At 37.6% G+C, this 22076-nt stretch overlaps 2 protein-coding genes across 6 annotated transcripts in view; one reads left to right on the top strand and one right to left on the bottom strand.

Annotated features, from left to right (window-relative positions):
* SCRN3 (secernin 3) overlaps positions 1-3276 on the bottom strand; it is a 42879-nt gene extending 39603 nt beyond the window's left edge. For 4 of the 5 annotated variants that reach the window (XM_081242997.1, XM_081242998.1, XM_081242999.1 and 1 more), the window contains exons 1-2: positions 3198-3271; positions 1159-1327 (exon numbers count right to left, since the gene is read on the bottom strand). In XM_081242997.1, the coding sequence (XP_081099123.1) occupies positions 1159-1317 (159 nt within the window). In that variant the 5' untranslated portion in view covers positions 1318-1327; positions 3198-3271. Of the gene's footprint in view, positions 1-1158; positions 1328-3197 lie in introns of all 5 variants that reach the window. The other variant, XM_081243001.1, reaches the window with a different exon arrangement.
* A 40-nt stretch (positions 3277-3316) lies between these two features.
* CIRSR (corepressor of RBPJ and splicing regulator) overlaps positions 3317-22076 on the top strand; it is a 40552-nt gene continuing 21792 nt past the window's right edge. Inside the window, 7 exon segments of the mRNA XM_081242974.1 lie at positions 3317-3463; positions 8006-8100; positions 13169-13242; positions 14048-14058; positions 14146-14210; positions 14584-14632; positions 19628-19745. Coding sequence (XP_081099100.1) covers positions 3392-3463; positions 8006-8100; positions 13169-13242; positions 14048-14058; positions 14146-14210; positions 14584-14632; positions 19628-19745 — 484 coding nt within the window. The 5' untranslated portion in view covers positions 3317-3391.

Raw genomic sequence — 22076 nt, forward strand, 5'->3', positions numbered from 1 at the left:
GGCCTAGTAAAGTCAGCCCTCCACACACACAGGTTCCACGTCTACAGATTCAACCAAACACAGATTGAAACTATTCAGGAAAAAAAAAAACATTCCAGAAAGTTCCAAAAAGCAAAACTTGAATTTGACAGTTGCTGGCAACTATTTAGACAGCATTTACATTGTATTTACAACTATTTACATACCATTCACATTGTACTATATATAATCTAGAGATAATTTAAAGTTTACGGGAGGATGTGCATAGGTTATGTGCATTTATATGCTATTTTATATAAGGGAATTAAGCATCACAGGATTTTGATATCCTAGGGGCTCCTGGAACCAATCCCCCATGGATGTGGAGGAACAACTGTATACATAAAAATGTCTAATATTTAATATATTTTGGTATTAGAATATCAGTAAAATGGAATCTAAAAAATATATAACTTAGGAATAAAAGCATAGTATGAAATTTTTACTTTAAGTTCCATGCTAAATGGATTTTTTAAATAAAAAATTTAAAGGATCCTTTAATTGACCTGTATACTATCAAATGACTGCATAAAGTGCATAGTGTTGATATTATTACCAATGGATCCAAAAACCTTTTTTGATGATAAAACTGTTACTTCCAGAGTCTGGAATGATTTTTCCTATTCTACACCAATCAGAATCCTTTTTGCCCATCAAACTCCAGCTGAAACCCCAACTCCTGGTGAAGCCTTCCTTAATTCCTAGTCTGAATTACTTGCTTCTCCACTGATGTCACAACTTGCTGCCCTTACTTAAATTTAGCATTTAAACCATCCTTTTTTACAATGTGGTTAGTTACATACACATCCTATTCCTCTACTAGACTCTAAGCTCCTGGAAGACAGAACTAGTCTTGACAGCAGGCTTTAAATCCCTTTGCCCTATTCGACATGCTTGCATATGGTAAGCATTCAAATATGTGATCAAAGAATTAACAATTCTTATTATTGTTATTTCAGCTTCCTCCAAATCATTGAAATTAAAGACCAGAAGTCTAGTTCTGATTCAAATTATTTTTCAAATTTAAATTCTTAAATTTTTAACTTCTATAGCCTCTGCCAAATGGCTAATGATTTTTAAAAACCTGTTCATGATATGTTTAAAGAAAAATATTGCTAACAAAACATGCATTTCACCTACCTTAAGATGTTCCTTCAGATTGTCATGAACTGCAGCAGGAAAATAAACTACCTCCTGTACTTCATCACAGGGTCTATCTGAATTTTTTCCAAAAATAATCCTGTTATTAACTGTTGCTGGAGGTAGTGCCACAAAAGTGTCACAGGAACAAGGTTCCATTTTTTTAAAACTAAAAATCATATGGAAGATTCAAAATAAAAAGAGAAAAGCATTTTTAGTATATACAAAACAAAGAGTTTTACTTGATGACCAGGGGATATTACTGCCATATCTAACATAGGATATTCATTAAAGTTTCAAATTTCGTATCAGTAAGAAAATGACTTGGGAATGAATCTAGTACTACAAGATTTAGTAAGAAAATAGGAATGACAAGTACCTTCTTCTAGTCTATAGGTCAAATTTACTCTCTAAGCTCTTTCTCTCCTGAAGTCTTCCTTGAATCTCCTTTCACTATTTCCATATTTGGGAACACCTGTACCTAGCTCTACTGTTATAAAGACTATATTTGTATATATATGTCTTAGTGGACAGTGAGATCCTTGAGAGCTGAGAGTATGTCTTATTAATCTTTGTATTCTCATCACTGGCACTTATGGAAAAGTCACAGTATTATATACCCAGTGTTTCCTCAAAGATGGGAAGAAGGGGTCTCTTTTGAATGGTTACAATACTAATAAGACTGAAATTTTGAAACAGACTCACTGAATCGGACAAATACAAAAACATGTCAATAAAATTCCAAATTGTTGTTATTTTCAGGAAGATGTTCACATTCAACTTGTGAATCCTGATTGTATAATTTAATATCAAGATCATGTCTTCATTTGTAATTTGGAGAATCTTAAATCCTCAATTTAGTAGAATTTGTTTGCTTCCAGAATGGCACATTGTTTTAAAGTTTCAGATTTAAGTGTAATAAATGATTCATTCAAAAGAAAACACAATGACTCAAGTAAGAAAGAAACAACTTCAGCCTGAAACACCTAAGGGTTTTTCTTTTTTCCTCAATGATGGAAACAGAACTGTCACCATTGCTTCTGTTCTTTTCCGTGTGAATTTCAACCTTTATATCCTAGATCGCCTTCTATTTGTGTTCCAAAGCTAATTCCACCACTACTTAACTTTGGCAGGCTATTTAATCTCTGTCTAAGTCTCCTGCCTCATCGGTAAATATCTTGGGGGCTGTTATGAGAATTTAATAAGACAGTGTGTAAAGCGTTCTTCAGTTCTTAGAACATATCAGACACTTAAAGCTGTTATTATTATTCATCAGAAGAGTCAATTTCTTACAAAAGGCTTATTCTTGACATCACGCTCACCCCCTCCCGCGAGAGGATTTGGTTGGTGGATCCCCTACAGCCACGTCCACTCAAAACCGTGAAGTTTCAAGAGCCATCAAGCTTCACTAGGTGATCTGAGCAAACTGCGGTAATAAGGAAAGCTAAGGAAACATGCCACCCAGTTAGTAAGACACCTAGCCCATTTAGGAGGGGAAGCCTTGAGGGCCTTTACTAACTCCTAAAATGTATTCGTCATTTAACAAGTGTTCATGAATATCTTTCTGCACCAGGCACCGTACTGGTAACAAAAGAGTCATCGCTCCTTTGGAGTTGACATTCTACTTTATATGCTTTAGTTCACCAAGCGGTTTCAGAAACATCACATCGTTTGATCCTCACAAACGTGCTACAGTTAGGGCAAGAATTACTACTTTAGTAACACAGATGGAAAAAGTTGGTTTAGAAAAGTTTATGTAACTCGAAATGGAGTTCACAGAGTAAAGGGCTCGGACTTCAAGCACCTCCTTGTACAAAAGCCGCCACCCAGCCAGCGCTCCTCACCCAAACTGGCTGCACTCAAACTGCAGCCCGCGCCGCGACCCGGACCCCTCCCAGGAGCCCCTCCCAGCCCCCAGGAGCCCCTCCCAGCCCCCAGCAGCCCCTCCCAGGAGCCCCTCGGCCCCGCCGCGCCACAGTTCCCGACTTCCCGCTTCCAACAACTACTATGCTCGCCCCACCCCCGTGCACCCCCCTCACCTGGCCTCCGAGGGGCCCAAAGCGAAAGGAGGAAGGGGCGAACAGGGAGCGGCACAGGCGCTAATTGCCGGAAGCTGTCCCTTTTGACCCCGGAAGTTCTCTCTGCCACGGGAGGCGCAGTTCCGGTTAGGCAGCAGAGTTTGTTTACGCTGGTCTCAGATCTAGCGGCTGCCTTCCTGAGCTCAGGCTCCAAAATGGGAAAATCCTTCGCCAATTTCATGTGCAAGAAGGACTTTCATCCTGCCTCCAAATCCAACATCAAAAAAGTGAGTACGAGGAGCAGGCCTTTGGCGCCTGGGTTCCCAGGGGTTCCTGGAGGTGAGAGTGGTGGAGTCTCTGGGATCCCTGGGACAGTCGCCTCTTCTCCATGCCTAAAGCCCTGGCGTTCTCTTCCCTTCTCCGCTGGCCCTCGACGTTTATTCTGTTGTACATCAGCCAGGAGACGGGCGGCTCTGTGTGCTCTTTCGGTTTTGTCAGCTAGAATGTAAATCTTTAAGATATGAAGACCGATAACCGGCTTCCTCATAACTTCCCGCAGCAGATTCTGATGTTGTCTTTTCGAATCCCAGAGATCACGGCTTCTGAGCTCTGCTGTCCTATACAAAGAAGACTCCCTGTCTATTTAAGATAGATCTTAAAAGGGAAATAAAGTCACACCTTGCTTACTCTTTTTATCCCACTTGATCATGTACCGTCTGTCTGGAGACCTCATTGAACTTTGGCTTTTTAAATAACTACTTACAGGTCTACTACGTCCAGTACAGAAAAACTGTGTTGAATATTATAGTAGTGGAAAGCAGAATGGTGAGGTAGGAGGAGTATGAGCGTTGAAACCAGACCTAGATTCTCTTTTTCCAGCACAGTCACTTTTAGCCCTGAGACCTTACACAAAATATTTAATGTCCCTGATCCTCAGTGTCCTAATCTATAAGTTAAGAATGATTAGTATCAGTTGCCTTGACTTGTGAAAATTGTTATGAGGACTAAATAAGATGGTGTAGATAAAGACTTTGAAACAAGTACCACCACCTAGCACTCTGCCCAACACATAGAGGGAGTGCTCAATAAAGTGTTAATTGCCCCTACACACACCCTTATCCTTAGCCTGCTCCTAAAATACAGGTGGTAACAAGAGTTTCATCCCTGGCCCATGTCTTGCTTACTCTGTATGCTTTCCCAAACAATCACAGCCAATTTTATAGTTTTAACCACCCCTTATTTACTCCTGACTCTCAAATCTACAGTGCGAGATCGAATTTCCCCTTAGCTGGAGGCACCTGAAGACAACTATATACTAGACAGTTTCATCTTGATATCCTACAGGCATCTCAAACTCAACATATTTGAAATGGAACTTACCTTTTATCCTAAATCTGCTCTTCTTTTTATACTTCCTGTTCTCGTATCAGTAGGAAATACAGGTAGTAACACAACCCTTCATCCAGTCACCCAGGCCAGAGACTCGGGATTCGTCCTTTCCCATCACTCCTTTATCTTGTCAGCTAAGTTGGTCTTACCTCTCAGATATCTGTTGAATCCATCTCTCCTCCTTGTCACTACTGCCTGTATCTTAGCTTAGACCCTCATCGTCTTTCACCTAGACAGTTATATTTCCTAACTGGTTTTTCTGCTGCCAGTCTTGACCCCTCTCAAATCCATTCTCTACCCATCTAGCCATCAGAATATATATATATATATTTTTTTGCGGTATTTGGGCCTCTCACTATTGTGGCATCTCCCGTTGCGGAGCACAGGCTCCGGACGCGCAGGCTTAGCGGCCATGGCTCACGGGCCTAGCTGCTCCGCGGCATGTGAGATCTTCCCGGACTGGGGCACGAACCCATGTCCTTTACATCGTCAGGCAGACTCTCAACCACTGCGCCACCAGGGAAGCCCTGGAATAATTATTTTTTTATTTAGCAGTTTTATTGAGGTATAATTCACATACCATACAATCACCCATTTAAAGTGTACAATTCAGTAGTTTTTAGTATATTTATGAATTTTATCATCACCACAAAAGTTCTAAAAGATTTTCATCACCCCCCCAAACCCATATCTATTAACAGTCACTCCCCATTTGTCCTTAATCCTTCCCCCTCCCCAGCCCTAGTCAACCACTAATCTGCTTTTTGTTTCTGTGGATTTGCCTATTCTTGACATTTCATATAAATGGAATCATGCAATATGTGATTTTTTTGTGACTGCCTTCTTTCACTTAGCATAATGTTTCAGAGTTCATGTTGTAGAATGTATCAGTATTACATTCCTTTTTATTGCTGAATAATTCCATTATATGGATATAGCACATTTTATTTATCCATCATTTGATGAATATTTGGGTGTTTCCATAGAGTAGTCATTTTAAAGCACAACTCTGATTTCTTCTAGCTCCTTATTAAAATACTACAGGATTAAGTCCAGGTAACCAGGCTCCAGTTTATTTTTCCTTCTTCATGCCTTACTGCTATTCTCCCACCATAGATTTTATACTCCAGTAAAATCAAGCTACTTAATTCCTGTTTTACACTTTTGGATCTTTGTCTGAGTTGTTCCCTCTGCTGGTAATATCTCACTCTGTTTTTCCCTTGGCAAAATTTTGATCCGCTTCAAAATCCTGTTTAACATGTATGAAGCTACTTGTGTAACAGGGTTATTTATTGCAGCTGAGTTTGTAATAGTAAAATATTGGAAATTTCTTAATGCCCATCAGTACAGCAGGAGATTGGTTAAATGAATGGTGGTGTAGCCCCACAAAAGAAGGATATTCTTCACCACCCCATCCCCCAGAAAACAAGAAAGTGTTTTGTTTACTGATCTGGGAATGATCTTCATGGTATAGAATTTTATTTTATACATATTCTCTGTGTACAGCATATTGTATATATATGCTGTATATGTTACCATTTGTGAAAAGAATGACCAAAAAATGCATGTGTTTGTATTATATTATGTATATTATGTGTATGTCCTTGTGAACATCTTTGGAAGAATATACAAAACAGGAATAATATTGGCTACCTGTGAATATAGTTACTTCATTTAAAAAATAAAGAACTTCTAAAAACCAAAACTTGGCTATAAAGCATTCCATTATACCAGCCTTCTTCCTTGCCCCCTAGAACACTGTCTTATTCTATTTCTTCATGTTGAACATACTCTGTTCCAAATATCAATTTTTATTGTTACTATTTTTTCCCAGCTGAGGATTTATTGGCATAAATGCAACCATATAAAAACATCAGTTATGAAAAACACAGTCACCATGTGCCCCTCTCCCCTGCCCTTAGCCCAGGCCCAAATATTGTTACTGTTTATTTACACAATTCCTGTCTTTTTTATTATGAAATATCTTAAACATACGGAAAAGTTAGTATGATTTTCTATTAGCAGATTCTGAGCATTATGTAGGCAAGAATATGTTTTACTACTTTTTATTCTAGTTCATCATAAATATTCATGTATTTAAGCTCTTGAGCAATTGAGACTAGTAAAATAACTTTGTAAAATCTAAAGCTTTAAATAAATGGTACTTATTGTTAGAAGTAATATGTTAATCATTAGAATGTTATTTTTAATATATTATTTGACCAGGCAATGACACCTTGCATTTTTCTATTGCAACTGTTTGCATTTTGAGCTACGGTGAAAATTCCAAACATGTGCTTTTTACTGCCCATCCCAAGTGTAGACTTTTCTTCTACTATAACATTACATTGGTAATGTTATGTTGGTTATGGCATGTATGTTATGTATATTATGTTATGAAGGCAGTGGAAGAAACTTTCAGAAACTTATACCAAAAGAAATTTCTGGTATATCTGTCCCTGAAGGGTTCTCTTTTCATTTCTATTTTTGCTTTTATCTCCATATTAATCTCAGATTGTGGTGCCCATAGAAGCTTTCTTTCTGAGCACTATTAAATACTGATAACTACTGTTTTGCATCTAAATAATGTCAGTCTTGTCCCCCATCCTTCTCCCCACACTTACCTGCCCCCACCTACATTTAATAATTATAATTTTATCAGTGTAAGTATTTTTCCTTGAATTTACCTTCTTAAAACTTAGCTTGTTGCGAGAGAAAGTTTTGCCTTGCTGTTTATGTTGAATGGTTATCAAACATTTTGTCCTTTACTTTATAGGAGGTGGGAAGTCACTGATACCTTTTAAATCTGGAAGTAACATGATTAAATATCCTTACATCAGTTGTGTGGGCTTTTTACCTTCACCACTTTTACGATTCTGAGAATTTCACATAGGGACGCATTCAGCCTGTGGTGGTGGTGCCCTTGAGCAACTGCAGGACGTCAGATGCATCTCTTTGATTCCTCTCTTGTCTCTTCCCTTTTTCTACAACTACCTTTCATCTCCTTTCCTTTTTTTCTCCTATTTGTCTTCCATTTCTCCTCTCTTGGGATGTCAGTGACACCCACTGGCATCCATGGGCACCATTTAACCTTACTGGTTGTGCCCTATATGTTTTTTGGACTAGACATATTCCATGTAGAGAGATGGTTGTTCTCATCTCTGAAACAACAACAGAGGGATTGAATGCAAGAAGCAGTTGTACCCCAAGTGCTCAGCGTGGTTCTCAAGTTTGACATTTTTGCCTGAAAGTTTAGCTGTTCTGAATGATTATATTTAAGGACTTATATAAAAGCACAAATCAGATTTTCAACTGTTGTTTTGTGATAACGACATTATGACCAAAATAGATGATGTTGTAAACTATATACAATAGCATTTTATATTTTATTATAAAAGAGAGTAAACTTCCTACTTAAGTTTTGTACTTTACTAATTTAGGTATGGATGGCAGAACAGAAAATATCATATGATAAGAAGAAACAAGAAGAATTAATGCAACAATATCTTAAAGAACAAGAATCATATGACAATAGGTAAGAAATTCCACTATGCTGGTGTTTTTAGAATCGTCAATTGCATGAGAATATCCTTTACTGAATCATATATTAAATTAGCTTTATTGAATTGAATGACCCAATGATAGGATTGTATTCCCTGTGAACTGTCTTTACTCTTATATTGATAGATGGGCACTTTTTCCAACCTTACCCATAATTCACATAAAATATTGATTGATGTGACTCCGCATACAGTTTACAGGGAAGTCCCAACTTATACAAAACTTAGAAGAAAAATAAATATCTATACTTGAACTACTGAGGCCTCTTACAAAGATATTTCTTCAACATGCACTGAAATGAAAAGGCGCACAGGACAGCTTCAAGAAGTAAATTGAAGTGTCTCTACTTGACCTGCGTGTCATTGTTCTGTTAATGGCAGGATCAGAGCTAGAGTTCTTCGTTGGTTTACTACGGTACAGTACCTGCCCTTTAGCTATTGTCATTTATGTTTGTATTTGCAGGTCTAACTCTGAAGCTGATTTCTCTTGGTTAATCAAGCAAATGAATAGTGGTGCTTTAGTTAGATAGGTCATATTTTCTCTTCCACTCAGTCGTATATTTCATCAAAACATGGAACTTAAGCGAAGTAATACTAAACTATTACTAAATACTCTTTTTAAAATGTAGTATATCGAGAGCAAAATTAAGGAAATAAAATGCTTAGTTTAATTAAGTACTTTTCTCACTAATTTATTTAATCTGATTAACTTTTATTGAGTGCCTACTTCATGTAAGACAACAAATGGTATTGTAGTGGCCTATAAAATTGTGATGCATAGTTTCTCTCTACCCCCAAGGAAATCTAATAAGGGATATGTACATACATATAGTTCAAGGCTGAAGGTAATAACTGATTGAAAACACACTTTATAAAAACTGTGGCATGCTAGCATAAGGAAAGAATTCCATTTGGGATAACAAGGTAAGACTTCATAAAAGAGGTGACATTTAAGCTGAACTGTGAAGAATGGTAAGGATTTAGATCTTTGGTTCTCAACTGAGGGCCACTATTACCCCTAGGAGACATGTGGCAACATTTGGACACATTTTTTTTTATTAAAAAAATATAGATTTATTTATTTTGGCCACATCAGGTCTTAGTTGCGGCATGCGGGATCTTCACTGTAGCATGTGGGATCTTTCGTTCCGGCGTGTGGGCTCTAGAGCATGCAGGCTCGGTAGTTGCAGCTTGCCAGCTCTCTAGTTGTGGCGCACAGGCTTTAGAGCACACAGGCTTAGTTGCCCTGTGGCATGTGGGATCTTAGTTCCCTGACCAGGGATAGAACCTGTGTCCCCTGCTTTGGAAGGTGGATTCTTAATTACTGGACCTCCAGGGAAGTCCCTGGACACATTTTTTGATTGTCACAACTCAGGGGTTGGATGATAACAGCACCTAGTGGGTAGATTCTAGGGATGCTGTAAAACAGCCTACAGTGCACTCAAAGAATGATCAAGTCCAAAATGTCAATAGCACTACCGTTGTGATTTACATATAGTAAAAGCTTATTAAGGATGATCACGGTGGGAAGGTGGAGAGGATGTTCAGGAAACAGCCAATATAGTTGAGTTACACCAATGAAGAGATAGTGGAGGTGGAAATATTTGAAGCTATGCAAATATTCTGAACTTTGCCCACTGATGTCAGTATTCATTGATAGATCTTGCCTGCATCAGTTATTACTGTAGTATTCTAATAGTGATTTTCTATTTCAGTCCCTCTACATTATTTAATTTGAATTCTTCTGGAAAGAGGATTTCTCCCTTTCCCTCACTTATTTATTTAATCATTTATTCCTATCAGCATGGACTCAGATATTTATTTAATTGGTTATAATCTAGTACTCTTATTTTTTGCTCAAATTGTTCCAGTTTTGGCCTTTGCCTGCTCTGTCAGCTTGACTCCTATGTTCATTTAACATGCCCCATCCCTTTAAAAAAAAAAAAATTCTTCTTGGCACTACAAGATCATCAAAAATTTGTCTTTTATTTTTCCCTGCTCCAACATTGGAGCAGTTTTATTGGTTCCTTTTATTGGAGAAAGATATTTACATACCAGGATCTAGACACTAGGTGTGTTCATTGCTTCTAGGTTTGTTTGTTTGAATTTATGAGTATATAAAAGCAAATTTATGAGTATTTGGAGTGATTTGCTACATTTTTCTTTTTTCCCATTCAAAAGTTTTGTCCTTGATAGCCAATTCTGTTCCTTAGTACTCTATTTTTTTCCCTTTTAAGTTTTTAACTGTCCTAGATGTTTCTTAATGTTTGTGGATATTGATCCCTACATACTTTTTTTTAAAGATGACAATCACATTTATTTTCTGACTGGATAAATAAAAGGATGTCCAAAAATTTGTACATTTCACTCTGCTTAGAGTCAACAGCAAAAAAAAAAAAGAATCTGTACAGGTTTTTAGTTGAAGTTAAAACAGAAATGCCAATATCATAGTTTTTCCTTTTATTTTGTATACCTGTTGAGTTTTGCACAAAATGAAACTGATATTCCAGTTTTGATTTTGTTATTTTTGTTTCAGTATAAGTGAAATGCTTTTTCAGGGGTGGGAATATATAAAACAAAATCTGCCATTTTTAAGTGTGCAGTTCAGTGGCGTTAATTACATTCACAGTGTTGGTACCATTACCACTGTCTATTTCCAAAATTTTTTTCATTACCCCAAATAGAAACTCTATACCCATTAAACAATAACTCCATTCCCCCTCCCTTCAGCCCCTGGTAAACACTATTCTTCTTTCTGTCTCTATGAATTTGCCTATTCTAGGTATACCATATAAGTGGAATTACACAATATTTGTCCTTTTGTGTCTGGCGTACTTCACTTAGTATAACATGTTCAAGATTCATCCATATTGTAGCATGTATCACAGCTTATTCCTTTTTATGGCCAAATAACATTCCATTGTATGTGTATACCACAGTTGGTCTACCCATTCATCCATCAGTGGACACTTGAATTGCTTCTACCATTTGGCTGTTTTGAATAATGTTGCTATAAACATTGGCATACACATATTGTTCAGCTCCCTATTTTCAGTTCCTTTGGGTATTACCTAAGAGTAGAATTGCTGGATCATCTGGTAATTCTGTGTTTGGCTGTTGAAGAACCACCGAACAGTTTTCCATAGGGGCTGTGCCATTTTACATTCCCACCAGCAATGCAGTTTTTCCACATCCTTACCAACATTTGTTATTTTCCTTCTTTTTTTTTTGATAATAGGCATCCTAATGAGTACAACATGATATCTCATGGTTTTAATTTACATTTCCCTAATAACTAGTGATGTTGAGCTTTTCATGTGGTCCATTTTAATTTTTTAAATGGTGTTAATTTAATATAAGATACAGTTTATACACTTTAAAGTATATGTTGGTTTTAAGTGTATTTATAGAGTTTGGAGCCATCACCATAACTCATTTCAGAACATTTTCATCATCCGAAAAAGAAATATTGTACCCATTAGCAGTCACTCCGCATTCCCACACCCTGTGCCCCCTAATACCTCTCAGCTCTAAGCAACCACTAATTTATTTGTCTCTATAGATTCACCTATTCTGGAAATGTCATATAAATGGGATCATACAATATGTGGTCTTTTGCGATTGGCTTCTTTCATTTAATATAATTATTGAAAATTTAAAAATTAAAAAATTTTAAATGTATTTTAAAAAACATTTTTTTCATTGTTTTTGAAGTTCATCCATGTTGTAGCATGTGTCAGTAGTTCATTCCCTTTTATTGCTGAATAATATCCCACTGTATAGAGGTAGATCCTGTCATCCTTTTGCCCTCTTCTTCTTTTACAATTCTTTGTAAACACCAGTGGGAATAAGAAGTGAGGAACTATAATCATGTAGGAGGTCCTTTGTGATAGCCTTTTCCAAATAAGAGGAAATTCTGTTCACTCTTTAGCCTTCTTCTTTATAATCAGTACTTTACTTGGATCTTATGAATTAAAACTTTAACTTGACCATTGATTCAATTTGTAGCAGAGCTTTTTTTCTAAAAAGCACAGCATATCTCTCTAAACAGAACCCAAACAGGGAACTTTTGGTGATAAAACGGAAATGATAAAAAAGAAAATGAGGGGCTTCCCTGGTGGTGCAGTGGTTAAGAATCCGCCTGCCAATGCATGGGACACGGTTTCGAGCCCTGGTCTGGGAAGGTCCCACATGCCGCAGAGCAACTAAGCCCGTGCACCGCAAATACTGAGCCTGCACTCTAGAGCCGGCGACCACAACTGTTGAAGCCCGTGCCCCTAGAGCCCGTGCTCCGCAACAAGAGAAGCCACAGCAGTGAGAAGCCCGTGCACTGCAACGAAGAGTAGCTCCCACTCACTGCAACTGGAGAAAGCCCGCACGCAGCAGTGAAGACCCAATGCAGCCAAAATAAATAAACAAAATAAATTTATTTAAAAAAAGAAAGAAAAGGATTTTTAAGATGCAGCAGTCCATCATAGTAATTAACCTGTTGTAGATTATCTTTAAACTATTCTCTCTTCATTGGCCTCGCTAAAGAATTTGATTCTCTTATTGCCTGTGACTCTTTTAAGAATTAATTGGATTTGCCTTCCTAAAGAAATTCCAGAGAGACTTATTTTTCTAGAACTGTTTGATTCCTCACAATTAAGGAAAAGTGTTGGCACTATTTAACTTAATTGCAAATTTGTGTTGGCGTATAGGATTTCAAATTGTTCCTATTTCCACAGCATTTCAAAGTTTAAGAAAAGCATGTGAGGGGAAGCATGGCATTTTTTCCCTCATTTCAGTTGGGAGTGCCGGGATCTCTCAGGTAACGAGAAAGTCTCAGAATTTACAACTAGTTACTAAAGAGGCAGCACTGTTGGAATTTCCAGTCAGATATTTCAGATGTCATCTAATCAGTGGAGTAAACTTCTGGAACTTTATCTCTAATAAAAATATTTAATCCTAATTCCCTTAGGATTTAGGGGTATGGAGGGACAGTTTTTCTGTAATTTTTTCCTCCTACCAAAAATTGCTAACTTTATGTCTTGTTTTATTTAGATTGCTTATGGGAGATGAACGTGTAAAGAATGGCCTTAATTTCATGTATGAGGCTCCACCAGGGGCTAAAAAAGGTACTCGGTCATTTCCTTTTTTTAAGTCTTTGATGTGTTTGCAACTAAAGATTGCGAATTATTATGACAGACATTGTTTAGAAGTTGCTCTTCATCTTTTAAAATTGCTATTATTTTTGCAAAATAATTTTTTAAAATACTGCAATCAATACAGTAGAAGAGGGCTTCCCTGGTGGCGCAGTGGTTGAGAGTCTGTCTGCCGATGCAGGGGACATGGGTGCGTGCCCTGGTCTGGGAAGATCCCACATGCCGTGGAGCAGCTAGACCCGTGAGCCATGGCCACTGAGCCTGCGCGTCCAGAGCCTGTGCTTCGCAACAGGAGAGGCCACAACAGTGAGAGGCCTGCGTACCACAAACAAAACAAAACAAAACAAAAAAACAGTAGAATAAATACTAAAAATATTTGTCTAATCTAGTAATAATTTCATGACTTGTCCTTTGGGGAGGAAAATAATCTCAACATCACCAGAAGTACATTTATTCTTTTATAATTTGTGTATTTAGTCCTTCTTACTGAGTATACTTGTAAATACAAAGCATAATATTCACTGTCAATGAAAAATATAAAAGTTTAAAGACTAGAAATAAATGTGCTTATTAAATACTATCTCTTATTCACTGTTTTTTATCCTTCAGTGATTTGAATTTTATCTTATGAAAGAAAAAATGTCAAACTAATACATTCTTACAAGTTACAATTAAATACCATGATATCATAGTGTCGTATATGATAGCAGACTTTTATGTTGAAGTTTTTAACTTGACCTACCTTTTTTTCCTCCCATGTTTTTGATGTGCAATCAAGAAAACAAAGAGGTAAAGTACTGTTTTCTATGTTTGGATTTATTTGCAACAGATTATAATTTTATGGAAAAATTGAAAGACTTTAATGAATGTTTTTAGAAAGAAGAAACAGAAGGAGAGACCGAATACAAATTTGAATGGCAAAAAGGGGCCCCACGAGAAAAGTAAGAGCTGGTTTTCTTTTAAGATAAAATGTGTATCATTAAATTTAGATAATATCCCATCTTATGTTGCCTTTTTATTCATTAGAGAAAGCAACTAATGTGAAAAGTTATTTTTAATGATTTGTCTTATGCAACTCATTTGCTTGATTATAGTCTTTAGTTCTATTTTTATTTTTTTCATTTTTTAAAATCACAGATCATCAGACTGGATACTTAATAATGAAGTGGTGTTTGGAAATACTAAATAGATTTTATGGTTCTATTTATTTACTGAAGTTGTACATTTCATAATTTACTCAACTATAAAACTATTTTTAGTTTAATTATTAAATTATTCTTAATATTGAGTTTGTACATTTTCTCTCCTTAATAGATATGCCAAAGATGACATGAACATCAGAGATCAGCCCTTTGGTATTCAGGCAAGTGACACATATTTATACTGTAAGAATAAGTTTTTTTTATAAACACTTCTTTATACTGTTGTCCAAAAGGTATTTAAGCTGAAAAGGGGCTCTGTGGTTTCTATTTGTATCAGATAATAGAAGGACTAGGAGAGAAAATATTATATGTACTAAACTGATAAAAGATAGGATTCAAAGTTTTGTAGTGAGGGTTATAATGATAATGGTCTCTGTGGTTTTCAAGGAATTTGGAGAATTAGCTCAAGGTCAAAAAAATATATAAAACTGTGTGGAACCAGAAAAAACTATCATCAGAGGGCCAGGTCCTTGTTATAAATAACATTTTTTTGAACACTGCCTTACTTATTCATTTACATATTACTGTTATATTGGCAGAGTTGAGTAGTTGCAACAGAGACCTTTGGCCCATAAACCCTATAATATTTGCTATCTGGCCCTTTACAGAAAAAGTATGCCAGCCCCTGGTTTAGGAAATTGAAACCTCAAAGGTTAATTTTTTTAAATGAGAGGATTTAACATTAAGCCATGACATCATTCTTTTTTGGTATTTTACCATATCTTTTTGGATGACATTGTTTTATTGCCACAAAGTAACACACAAAAAGAAATAGGAGGGACTTCCCTGGTGGTCCAGCGGTTAAGAATCCTCCTTCCATGCAAGGATTCTTCAGTACACACAAATCAATCAGTGTGATACACCATATTAACAAATTGAAGGATAAAAACTATATGATAATCTCAATAGATTCAGAAAAGCTTTCGACAAAATTCAACACCGATTTATGATAAAAACTCTCTACAAAGTAGGCATAGAGGGAACCTACCTCAACATAATAAAGGCCATATATGACAAACCCACAGCCAGGAACCCACAATGTTCTCAATGGTGAAAAACTGAAACCGTTTACACTAAGATCAGGAACAAGACAAGGTTGCCCACTCTCACCACTGTTATTCAACATAGCTTTGGAAGTTTTAGCCACAGAAATCAGGGAAGAAAAATAAATAAAAGGAATCCAAATCGGAAAAGAAGAAGTAAAACTGTCACTGTTTGCAGATGACATGATACTATACATAGAGTATCCTAAAGATGCTACCAGAAAACTACTAGAGCTAATCAATGAATTTGGTAAAGTAGCAGGCTACAAAATTAATGCACAGAAATCTCTTGCATTCCTATACGCTAATGATGAAAAATCTGAAAGAGAAATTAAGGAAAACTCCCATTTACCATTGCAATAAAAAGAATAAAATACCTAGGAATAAACCTACCTAAGGAGACAAAAGACCTTTATGCAAAAGACTATAAGAGATTGATGAAAGAAATTAAAGATGATACAAACAGATGGAGAGATATGCTATGTTCTTGGATTGAAAGAATCAACATTGTGAAAATGAGTATACTACCCAAAGCAATCTACAGATTCAGTGCAATCCCTATCAAACTACCAATGGTGTTTTTCACAGAACTAGAACAAAAAATTTCACAATTTGTATGGAAACACAAAGACCCCAAATAGCCAAAGCAATCTTGAGAAAGAAAAATGGAGCTGGAGGAATCAGGCTTCCTGACTTCAGACTATACTACAAAGCTACAGTAATCAAGACAGTATGGTACTGGCACAAAAACAGAAATATAGATCAACGGAGCAGGATAGAAAGCCCAGATATAAACCCACGCACCTGTGGTCACCTTATCTTTGGTAAAGGAGACAAGAACATACAGTGGGGAAAAGACAGCCTCTTCAATAAGTGGTGCTGTGAAAACTGGACTGCTCCATGTAAAAGAATGAAATTAGAGCACTTCCTAACACCATACACAAAAATATGCTCGAAATGGATTAAAGACCTAAATGTAAGGCTAGACACTATAAAACTCTTAGAGGAAAACATAGGCAGAACACTATGACATAAATCACAGCAAGATCCTTTTTGACCCACCTCCAAGAGAAATGGAAATAAACACAAAAATAAACAAATGGGACCTAATGAAACTTAAAAGTTTTTGCACAGCAAAGGAAACCATAAACAAGACAAAAAGACAACCCTCAGAATGGGAGAAAATATTTCCAAATGAAGCAACTGACAATGGATTAATCTCCAAAATTTACAAGCAGGTCATGCAGCTCAATATCAGAAAAACAAACAACCCAATCCAAAAATGGGCAGAAGACCTAAACAGACATTTCTCCAAAGAAGATATACAGATTTCCATCAAACACATGAAAGAATGCTCAACATCATTAATCATTAGAGAAATGCAAATCAAAACCACAATGAATTATCACCTCACACCGGTCAGAATGGCCATCATCAAAAAATCTACAAACAATAAATGCTGGAGAGGGTGTGGAGAAAAGGGAACCCTCATGCACTGTTGGTGGGAATGTAAATTGATACAGCCACTATGGAGAGCAGTATGGAAGTTGTTTCAGAAACTACAAATAGAACTACCATATGACCCAGCAATCCCACTACTGGGCATATACCCTGAGAAAACCATAATTCAAAAAGAGTCATGTACCAAAATGTTCATTGCAGCTCTATTTACAATAGCCAGGACATGGAAGCAACCTAAGTGTCCATCAACAGATGAATGGATAAAGAAGATGTGGCACTTAAACACAATGGAATATTACTCAGCCATAAAAAGAAACGAAATTGAGTTATTTGTAGTGAGGTGGATGGACCTAGAGTCATACAGAGTGAAGTAAGTCAGAAAGAGAAAAACAAATACCATATGCTAACACATATATATGGAATCTAAAAAACAATATGTCACGAAGAACCTAGGGGTAAGACGGGAATAAAGATGCAGACCTACTAGAGAATGGACTTGAGGATACGGGGAGGGGGAAGGGTAAGCTGGGACAAAGTGAGAGAGTGGCATGGACATATATACACTACCAAACGTAAAATAGATAGCTAGTGGGAAGCAGCCACATAGCATAGGGAGATCAGCTCGGTGCTTTGTGATCACCTAGAGGGGTGAGATAGGGAGGGTGGGAGGGAGGGAGACGCAAGAGGGAAGAGATGGGGACATATGTATATGTATAACTGATTCACTTTGTTATAAAGCAGAAAGTAACACACCATTGTAAAGCAATTATACTCCAATAAAGTAGTTTTAAAAAGAAAAAAAAAACCAACACTTCTTAACACCATACACAAAAATAAGCTCAAAATGGATTAAAGACCTAAATGTAAGGCTAGACACTATAAAACTCGTAGAGGAAAACATAAGGAAAACACTCTATGACATAAATCACAGCAGGATCCTTTTTGACCCACCTCCTAGAGAAATAGAAATAAAAACAAACAAATTGGACCTAATGAAACAAGCTTTTGCACAGCAAAGGAAACCGTAAACAAGACAAAAAGACAACCCTCAGAATGGGAGGAAATATTTGCAAACAAAGCAACTGACAAAGGATTAATCTCCAAAATATCCAAGCAGCTCATGCAGCTCAATATCAAAAAAACCAACAACCCAATCCAAAAATGGGCAGAAGACCTAAATAGACATTTCTCCAAAGAAGACATACAGATGGCCAAAAAGCCCATGAAAAGCTGCTCAACATCACTAATTATTGGAGAAATGCAAATCAAAACTACAATGAGGTATCACCTCACACCAGTTAGAATGGGCATCATCAGAAAATCTACAAACAACAAATGCTGGAGAGGGTGTGGAGAAAAGGGAACCCTTTGCACTGTTGGTGGGAATGTAAATTGATAACAGCCACTGTGAAGAACAGTGTGGAGGTTCCTTAAAAGACTAAAAATAGAACTACCATATGACCCAGCAATCCCACTACTGGGCCTATACCCTGTAAAAACCATAATTCAAGAAGAGTCATGTACCACAATGTTCATTGCAGCACTATTTACAATAGCCAGGACATGGAAGCAACCTAAGTGTCCATTGACAGATGAATGGATAAAGAAGATGTGGCACATGTATACAATGGAATATTACTCAGCCATAAAAAGAAACGAAATTGAGTTATTTGTAGTGAGGTGGATGGACCTAGAGTTTGTCATACAGAGTGAAGTAAGGCAGAAAGAGAAAAACAAATACCGTATGCTAACACATATATATGGAATCTAAAAAAAAAATGGTTCTGGTGAATCTGGGGCAGGACAGGAGTAAAGACACAGGCGTAGAGAATTGACTTGAGGACATGGGGAGGAGGAAGGGTAAACTGGGACGAAGTGAGAGAGTGGCATTGACATATCTACACTACCAAATGTAAAACAGATAGCTAGTGGGAAGCAGCTACATAGCACAGGGATGTCAGCTCGGTGCTTTGTGACCACCTAGAGGGGTGGGATAGGGAGGGTGGGAGGGAGACGCAAGAGGGAGGGGATATGGGGATATATGTATACATATAGCTGGTTGACTTTGTTATACAGCAGAAACTAACACAACATTGTAAAGCAATTATACTCCAGTAAAGATGTTAAAAAAAAAAAAAAGAATCCACCTTCCAATGCAGGGGACACGGGTTCGATCCCTGGTTGGGGAACTAAGATCCCACATGCTGCAGGGCAAGTAAGCCCGTGCACTCTAGAGCCCGCGTGCCACAACTAGAGAGCCCACACGCCACAACTACTGAGCCCGTGCACCACAACTGGAGAGAAGCCCACATGCTGCAAAGAAGGGCCTGCGCACTGCAATGAAAGATCCTGCCTGCCGCAAGGGAGATCCCATGTGCTGCAACTAAGACATGATGCAGCCAAATAAATAAATAAATAAATATTTTTAGAAAAAAGAAACAGGATTCAGCTTGGCTTTTAGGCATAATTTATGATAAAAGATTTTAGTGTTTGAATTACATTACCAAATATAGTTGTAGAGTCTCTTTCCCTGGAGATCTTTTAAAAACAAGACTAATTTAACTTAAACTCTGCTAAGGAGTGGGGAGTTGAACATTGGTTAGATTATTAGTATTTTAGTAACCAAAATAATTAACGTTTACTATTTCTCAGGTTCGAAATGTGAGGTGCATTAAATGTCACAAGTGGGGTCATGTCAATACAGATCGAGAATGTCCTTTGTTTGGTCTTTCTGGAATTAATGCAAGTTCAGTTCCCACTGATGGCTCAGGTAGGCACTGGACATAATTTATTTGTTTTAGAATTTATAAGAGGGCAAACAAGGGAAGCTAAAATAACTTTTTTTTTTTGTCTCTCTGGGTATTGGTTTGATTTGGTTTGGTTTGGTTTTTGGGGGTTAGGTTACATACCCAAAATATGATGGTCAACAGGAAACTCTGATCATATATTTTGAATTTGAAATGCTGTATATTAGAATTTAATTTTTTTAGCCAAGGGCCCTGTGAAATTGATTTTAAAAGTAACAGATGTATTAAACATAGTTTATCAGGTTGGTAACCTAAAAATAGAAGGAAGAAATGGCTATTTCTCATATTCATGTCCTTCTGAGTTGTAGAACTGGGCTGGACAAAAGCCTCAACAATTGCACTTTTTGTTTCCGAGATAAAATCAAAATTGAGTTTTTAAAGATGTTAGATATATTAAAATTAATTTTTACTTGAAAGTTATTTACCTTCCTGCATGTTATTGTCTACTTAAGAAAAATTGGGGGCTTCCCTGGTGGTGCAGTGGTTGAGAGTCCGCCTGCCGATGCAGGAGACGCGGGTTCGTGCCCCGGTCCGGGAAGATCCCACATGCCGCGGAGCGGCCAGGCCCGTGAGCCATGGCCGCTGAGCCTGCGCGTCCGGAGCCTGTGCTCCGCAACGGGAGAGGCCACAACAGTGAGAGGCCCGCATACCGCAAAAAAAAAAAAAAAAAAAAAAAAAAAAAAGAAAAATTGGTCTAATTTGGTTTGGATCATTTGGGTTCTTTTTATCAAAAGATACTAAAACTGAGAAGTTTTAACTTAAATTTATCGGTGCCTTGTTAGTATGTTGTTGAGACAGCCACGCTAATCCAACAGTAACTCATAGTGAATCATAATAGCAATAACCTGCTTAACCCTGTAACCTTAAGTCATTTCACCTTTATGAGTTTCAGTTCATTTTAAAATAAGGATGATAATATAACTCGAGATTTTCAGAATTTTTTAAACAGCTATAGAACCTTTTCAAAATTTTTAAAAATAAATCCTACACGTAATCCCAGCGTATAGAACATATAAAGGCAGAGCTGCTATATTGAAGCAAATGTTCTGGGCGTGAAGCCCCAACCTCTCAGCTAATCTAGGCCTGTGATGCACCTCTTTAGGCTCCCTGAGGCTTCCACTGCCACTTCTGAGCCCAGGGTTCACCCTCAATCAGCATACGACTTTCAGCCCTCTTCTACAGCTAGACATTGGGCTTTCTTCCAGCAAGCCAGATGCAGGCTATAGGATTCAAGATGCCAGTTCTCATATTAGGAGTTTAGAAATTTGATCCATTATCAGGTTTGACACTGTCTCATTAATGGTGTTACGAATGTCAGGATGGCTAGAGGAAGTACAGACAGAATATTGCAACTGATTTTTAAAAAATCCTTATTGCTCTTTAAACAAGTTTAAAAAACCACATCTTGGGCTTCCCTGGTGGCGCAGTGGTTGAGAGTCCGCCTGCCGATGCAGGGGACACGGGTTCGTGCCCCGGTCTGGGAAGATCCCACATGCCGCAGAGCGGCTAGGCCCGTGAGCCATGGCTGCTGAGCCTGCGCATCCGGAGCCTGTGCTCTGCAAGGGGAGAGGCCACAACAGTGAGAGGCCCGCCTACCGCAAAAAAAAAAAACACCACATCTTAAGTAAAGGGAAAACTGCTCAGTAGTGAGAAAATAGCCATACAGACCTTGGTCTGGCAATCTCTGACAAAAGAACATCCCGTTGATGCCAAAGTGCAGGTACTCTTAAAACCCACATACTATGCTCCCTCTCCCCTGCCCTCACTCAACTGATGAAAGACGGGAGAGAAGCTCCCAAAGAAATAAAGCCCCAAAGAAAATGAGGGCGAAGTAGGATGAAGAACCCATTGGCGTAAATATCTCTGACCACTTATTTTGGTAGTCACAGGGATCTGTTGTTGTGTTTGAAAGGTATATTCTGTTTGCTGGAAGGGGTTGCATCTTTCTTCATTCTTTCGCCATCCTTGTGGTGCTCTTCCAGCTACCTGACCCCTGTGTTGGCTAGGGGCAGGCAGTGGCAGTTGCTGTCTTTGTTCCTCAGCCTTGTCTTACTTTGATTCTGCTTGGAGAGAATGAGTAGGATAGACTCCAGGATACTAGGAGACTAGGATGTAGACTGTAGACTAGGATAGCCCTTTATTTAGTAACTAACAGACCTGCTTTCTCATGAATCTGTATTAGAAAGTCTACTAACAGCAACAAAAAGAACGAGTGCTAAAGGTTTAAAAGAAAAACACATCCAGTGTTGAAGCAAGTATGATGAAATGAACATTTTAATCCACTACTGATAAAT

This window comes from Mesoplodon bidens, assembly GCF_964165515.1.
Source record: "Mesoplodon bidens genome assembly, chromosome: 8".
Lineage (NCBI taxonomy): Eukaryota > Metazoa > Chordata > Mammalia > Artiodactyla > Ziphiidae > Mesoplodon > Mesoplodon bidens.